Source organism: Scyliorhinus torazame, chromosome 26, assembly GCF_047496885.1.
Source record: "Scyliorhinus torazame isolate Kashiwa2021f chromosome 26, sScyTor2.1, whole genome shotgun sequence".
Taxonomy (NCBI): domain Eukaryota; kingdom Metazoa; phylum Chordata; class Chondrichthyes; order Carcharhiniformes; family Scyliorhinidae; genus Scyliorhinus; species Scyliorhinus torazame.
The window spans coordinates 3,392,284-3,398,463 of NC_092732.1; the positions used below are offsets into that span (position 1 = coordinate 3,392,284).

The 6,180-nt window shown below is 61.1% G+C and overlaps 1 protein-coding gene across 2 annotated transcripts in view; it reads right to left on the minus strand.

Annotated features, from left to right (window-relative positions):
* Positions 1-5,777, minus strand: part of LOC140402842 (uncharacterized) — a 29,972-nt gene extending 24,195 nt beyond the window's left edge. Inside the window, exons 1-2 of one of the 2 annotated variants that reach the window (XM_072490464.1) lie at positions 5,567-5,777; positions 1,872-2,105 (exon numbers count right to left, since the gene is read on the minus strand). In XM_072490464.1, coding sequence (XP_072346565.1) covers positions 1,872-2,105; positions 5,567-5,614 — 282 coding nt within the window. In that variant the 5' untranslated portion in view covers positions 5,615-5,777. The remainder of the gene's footprint in view (positions 1-1,871; positions 2,106-5,566) is intronic. The other variant, XM_072490465.1, reaches the window with a different exon arrangement.
* Positions 5,778-6,180: the final 403 nt, after the last annotated feature.

Genomic DNA, 6,180 nt, shown 5'->3' on the forward strand with positions numbered 1-6,180 from the left:
ATTCCCCCCACTCTCTGTGGGAGCGAGTCCCACGTTCTCCACACTCCCTGTGGGAGCGAGTCTCACATTCTCCCCACTCCCTGTGGGAGCGAGTCGCACATTCTCCCCCACTCCTGTGAGAGCGAGTCCCACATTCTCCCCACTCCCCGTGGGAGCGAGTCCCACATTTTCCCACTCTCTGGGTAAAAACCTGGGCTGAGATTCTCCGACCCCCCCTGCCGGGTCGACGAATCGCCGGGGGCTGGCGTGAATCTCCGGCACCGGATATTCGGCGGGGGTGGGGAATCGCGCCGCGCCGGTTGGCGGGCCCCCCCCCCCCCCTCGCTCGATTCTCCGGCCCGAATGGGCCGAAGTCCCGCCGCTAAAATGCCTGTCCCGCCGGCGTGGATTAAACCACCTCTCTTCCCGGCGGGACAAGGCTACGCGGGCGGGCTCCGGGGGTCCTGGGGGGGGGGCGCGGGGCGATCTGGCCCCAGGGGTGCCCCCATGGTGGCCTGGCCCGCGATCGGGGCCCACTGATCCGCGGGCGGGCCTGTGCTGTGGGGGCTCTCTTTCCCTTCCGCCTCCGCCACGGTCTCCACCATGGCGGAGGCGGAAGAGACTCCCTCCAATGTGCATGCGCGGGAAACTGTCAGCGGCCGCTGACGCTCCCGCGCATGCGCCGCCCGAAGATGTCATTTCCGCGCCCAGCTGGCGGGGCACCAAAGGCCTTTTCCGCCAGCTGGCGGGGCGGAAATCAGTCCGGCGCCGTCCTAGCCCCTCAAGGTTGGGGCTCGGCCTCCCAAGATGCGGAGAATTCCGCACCTTTGGGGCGGCGCGATGCCCGATTGATTTGCGCCGTTTTGGGCGCCGGTCGGCGGACATCGCGCCGTTTCCGGAGAATTTCGCCCCTTCTTCCTGAACCACTTCTAATGCATCTGAAATCTTGGAACGACGGGAGTGATTACAGGGCAGAAGGAGGCCATTCAGCACACCGGGTGTGTACTCGCTCCCTCCAAGAGAAGCTGAGCTAGTGTTGCCTGCCGTTGCTCCGTACGGGCCCTTCCTCCCCGTAACCCCCGTCCATTCACCATCCGGATGACCATCCCATTCCCTTCCCAAAGCCTCGATTGAACCTGCCTCCGTCACACTCTCAGGCCGCACATTCCAGACCCTAACCCCTCGCTGGGGAAAGGGTTCCTCCTCCTGTCTCCATTGCCCCTTTCCCCAATCCCCTTAACCCTTCCCTCCCCCCCCACCCCCCACTCCGATTCTCGATCCCTCCACCAACGCGAACATTTTCTCTCGATTCTGTTCTGAAGCCGTCACCTCTTTCAGTGACACGCAGTGATGGTGGGTGGCTCTCAATGATTCTCAAATGGGGAATGTGAGAGGAGGCAGGTAAATAGGAAAGAGAAGATAAGAGGAGACGTAAAAAAGAGGCGAAGGGGGAGTGGAGTAGAGATACAGATGGAAAAGAAAGCTTGGGGGTCAGCACTCAGCTACAGGCCCCATGACCTCAACCTGTTTCTACAGGCCCCATGACCTCAGCCTGTTTCTACATGCCCCGTGACCTCAGCCTGTTTCTACAGGCCCCGTGACCTCAGCCTGTTTCTACAGGCCCCGTGACCTCAGCCTGTTTCTACAGGCCCCGTGACCTCAGCCTGTTTTTACAGGCCCCTTGACCTCAGCCTGTTTCTACAGGCCCCTTGACCTCAGCCTGTTTCTACAGGCCCCGTGACCTCAGCCTGTTTGTACAGGCCCTCAGCCTCGACCAACAGACTGTGTTAGCTAGATGGCGGACCCAGTGGACGTATTCTGCACCAGGTGGGGAGGGGACTGAAGTCACCCGGCTCTGCGTGGAATCGACAACACAGAAACATTGCCATCACCTCCTGATAGCTGGAATCCTCCAGTGTGACCTTCGCTGCCCCTCTCCTTGCCCAGGGGCGGGCATCGTGCGTGGCCTTGGGGTCAAAGGCCAGCACGCCCGGTAACGGGGTCGATCCTGCGCCATCCTCCGGAACGTTGGGATCGTCACCGACGGCGACCCTTCCTCCCGCCTCGCGGGCTAACAGCTTCCGCCTCCGGATCCTGTCGATATCCTCGGAATGTTTATCAGGGACCTGGGAACAGGGACAAGGGTAAAGTTCACACGTCACCAAGTCAACATCACACAGTCAGGCCATTCAGCCCCTCTGCTTCGTACTGGCTTCACACAAGACTTCCCACTGCCCCCATTGATGCATCTCTGCTATTCTCCTCAGGTACTCGCTGTGGGAGCGAGTCCCACATTCTCCCCACTCCCTGTGGGAGCGAGTCCCACATTCTCCCCACTCCCTGTGGGAACGAGTCCCACATTCTCCCCACTCCTGTGGGAGCGAGTCCCACATTCTCCCCACTCCCTGTGGGAACGAGTCCCACATTCTCCCCACTCCCTGTGGAGCGAGTCCCACATTCTCCCCCACTCCCTGTGGGAGCGAGTCCTACATTCTCCCCACTCCCTGTGGGAACGAGTCCCACATTCTCCCCACTCCCTGTGGGAGCGAGTCCCACATTCTCCCCCACTCCCCGTGGGAGCGAGTCCCACATTCTCCTCACTCCCTGTGGAACGAGTCCACATTCTCCCCACTCCTAGTGGGAACGAGTCCCACATTCTTCCCCACTCCTAGTGGGAACGAGTCCCACATTCTCCCCCCACTCCCCGTGGGAGCGAGTCCCACATTCTCCACACTCCCTGTGGGAACGAGTCCCACATTCTCCCCCCACTCCCTGTGGGAACGAGTCCACATTCTCCCCCCACTCCCTGTGGGAGCGAGTCCCACATTCTCCCCACTCCCTGTGGGAGCGAGTCCCACATTCTCCCCCACTCCCTGTGGGAGCGAGTCCCACATTCTCCCCCACTCCCTGTGGGAGCGAGTCCCACATTCTCCCTCACTCCCTGTGGAGCGAGTCCCACATTCTCCCCCACTCCTTGTGGGAGCGAGTCCCACATTCTCCCCCACTCCTAGTGGGAACGAGTCCCACATTCTCCCCCACTCCCTGTGGGAGCGATTCCCACATTCTCCCCCACTCCCCGTGGGAGCGAGCCCCACATTCTCCCCCACTCCTAGTGGGAGCGAGTCCCACATTCTCCCCCCTCCCTGTGGGAGTTAGTCCCACATTCTCCCCCACTCCTGTGGGAGCGAGTCCCACATTCTCCCCACTCCCTGTGGGAGCGAGTCCCACATTCCCCCCACTCCCCCATGAGAGCGAGTCCCACATTCTCCCCACTCCCTGTGGGAGCGAGTCCCACATTCTCCCTCACTCCCCGTGGTAGCGAGTCCCACATTCTCCCCACTCCCTGTGGGAGCGAGTCCCACATTCTCCGCCACTCCTGTTGGAGCGAGACCCACATTCCCCCCCACTCCCTGTGGGAGCGAGTCCCACATTCTCCCCCACTCCCTGTGGGAGCGAATCCCACATTCTCCCCACTCCCTGTGGGAGCGAATCCCACATTCTCCCCACTCCCTGTGGGAGCGAGTCCCACATTCTCCCCACTCCCTGTGGGAGCGAGTCCCACATTCTCCCCCACTCCTGTGGGAGCGGGTCCCACATTCTACCCCACTCCCTGTGGGAGCGAGTCCCACATTCTCCCTCACTCCCCGTGGGAGCGAGTCCTACATTCTCCCCACTCCCCGTGGGAGGCGTGTCCCACATTCTCCCACTCTCTGGGTTAAAACGGTCTCCACCATGGCGGAGGCGGAAGAGACTCCCTCCACAGTGCATGCGCGGGAAACTGTCAGCGGCCGCTGACGCTCCCGCGCATGCGCCGCCTGGAGATGTCATTTCCGCGCCAGCTGGCGGGGCGGAAATTCGTCCGGCGCCGGCCTAGCCCCTTAAGGCTGGGGCTCGGCCCCCCAAGATGCGGAGATTTCCGCACCTTTGGGGCGGCGCGATGCCCGACTGATTTGCGCCGTTTTGGGCGCCGGTCGGCGGACATCGCGCCATTTCCGGAAAATCTCACCCCTGCTTCCTGAACCACTTCTAATGCATCTGAAATCTTGGAACGACGGGAGTGATTACAGGGCAGAAGGAGGCCATTCAGCACACCGGGTGTGTACTCGCTCCCTCAAGAGAAGCTGAGCTAGTGTTGCCTGCCGTTGCTCCGTACGGGCCTCCCTCCCCGTAACCCCCGTCCATTCACCATCCGGATGACCATCCCATTCCTTCCCAAAGCCTCGATTGAACCTGCCTCCGTCACACTCTCAGGCCGCACATTCCAGACCCTTACCCCTCGCTGGGGGAAAGGGTTCCTCCTCCTGTCTCCATTGCCCCTTTCCCCAATCCCCTTAACCCTTCCCTCCCCCCCACCCCCCACTCCGATTCTCGATCCCTCCACCAACGCGAACGTTTTCTCTCGATTCTGTTCTGAAGCCGTCACCTCTTTCAGTGACACGCAGTGATGGTGGGTGGCTCTCAATGACACCCAGTTACTGCCGTGATACCCAGTGATTATACATTTTCCTTATTCATTTACGGGATGTGGGGCCTCTCTGGCCGGGCTCAGCATTCATTGTCCATCCCTAAATGCCCCTTGAAAAGGTGGGGGGGTGAGCCGACATCCTGAACCCGCTGCAGTCCCCCTGTGGTGTAGGTACACCCACTGTGCTGTTAGGAGGGAGTTCTTAGATTCCGACCCCGGCGACAGTGAAGGAACAGCAGATATATTCCCGAGTCGGGATGGCGAGCGGCTTGGAGGGAGGGAACTTGCAGGTGGGGGGTGTTCCCCGTGTGACTGCTGCCCCCCTCGCCCGTCTAGACGGTAGAGGTGGCGGGTGTGGAAGGTGCTGTCGAAGGCGAGTGGCCGCGGTGCGTCTTGTAGACGGTGCACACGGCTGCCGCTGTGCGTCGGGGGGGAGTGAATGTCGGTGGTTAGCGGGGTCGATCGAGCGGGGCTGCTTTGTCCTGGATGGTGTTGAGCTTCTCGAGTGTTGTTGGGAGCCGCGCTCATCCAGGCGAGTGGAGAGTCTCCCATCGCACTCCTGACTTGTGCCTTGTCGATGGTGGACAGGCTTTGGGGGTCAGGAGGTGAGTTTCTCTCCGCAGGATTCCCAGCCTCTGACCTGCTCTGGGAGCCACAGTATTAATGTGGCCGGGTCCAGTTCAGGTTCTGGTCAATGGTAACCCCCAGGCTGTGGATTGTGGGGATTCAGCGACGGTGATGCTCTCGAATGTCAAGGGGGCAATGGTTAGATCCTCCCTTGTAGGAGATGGTCATTGCCTGGCACTTGTGTGGGGCGAATGTAACTTGCCCCTTGCCAGCCCGAGCCTGGATATTGTCCGGGTCTCGCTGCATTTGGACACGGACTGTCCGCATGATTGATGCCCAGTGACCCCCAGTGACGCCCAGTGACCCCCAGTGACGCCCAGTGACCCCCAGTGACGCCCAGTGACCCCAGTGACGCCAATGCCCAGGGACTCCCAGAGAACGCCATAAATGGGACAAATTTTCACACAACCTGTGACAAAGCCCTTTCCAGTTCCAGGGGTAACAGTTCCTCCCCACCCCCGATTGGCTCATTGGATTGTGCCCCTCGACCATCACCTCCTGATAGGTGGAATCCTCCAGTGTGACCTTCGCTGCCCCTTCCATTGCCCAGAGGCGGGCATCGTGCGTGGCCTTGGGTCAAAGGCCAGCACTCCCGGTAATGGGGTCGATCCTGCGCCATCCTCCGGAACATTGGGATTGTCACCGTCGGCGACCCTTCCTCCCGCCTCGCGGGCTCCCAGCTTCCGCCTCCGGATCCTGTCGATATCCTCGTAATGTTTATCAGGGGCCTGGGAACAGGGACAAGGGTAAAGTTCATGTGAATATCACACAGACAGGCCATTCAGCCCCTCTGCTTCGCGCTGGTTCACACGAGATTTCCTGCTCCCCCCCTTTAATGTATCCTTGCTATTCTCCTCGAGTACTCCCTGTGGGAGCCAGTCCCACATTCTCCCCACTCCCTGTGGGAGTTAGTCCCACATTCTCCCCCACTCCCTGCGGGAGCGAGTCCCACATTCTCCCCACTTCCCGTGGGAGCGAGTCCCACATTCTCCCCACTCCCTGTGGGAGCGAGCCCCACATTCTCCCCACTCCCCGTGGGAGCGAGTCCCACATTCTCCCCCCTCCCTGTGGGAGTTAGTCCCACATTCTCCCCCACTCCCTGTGGGAGC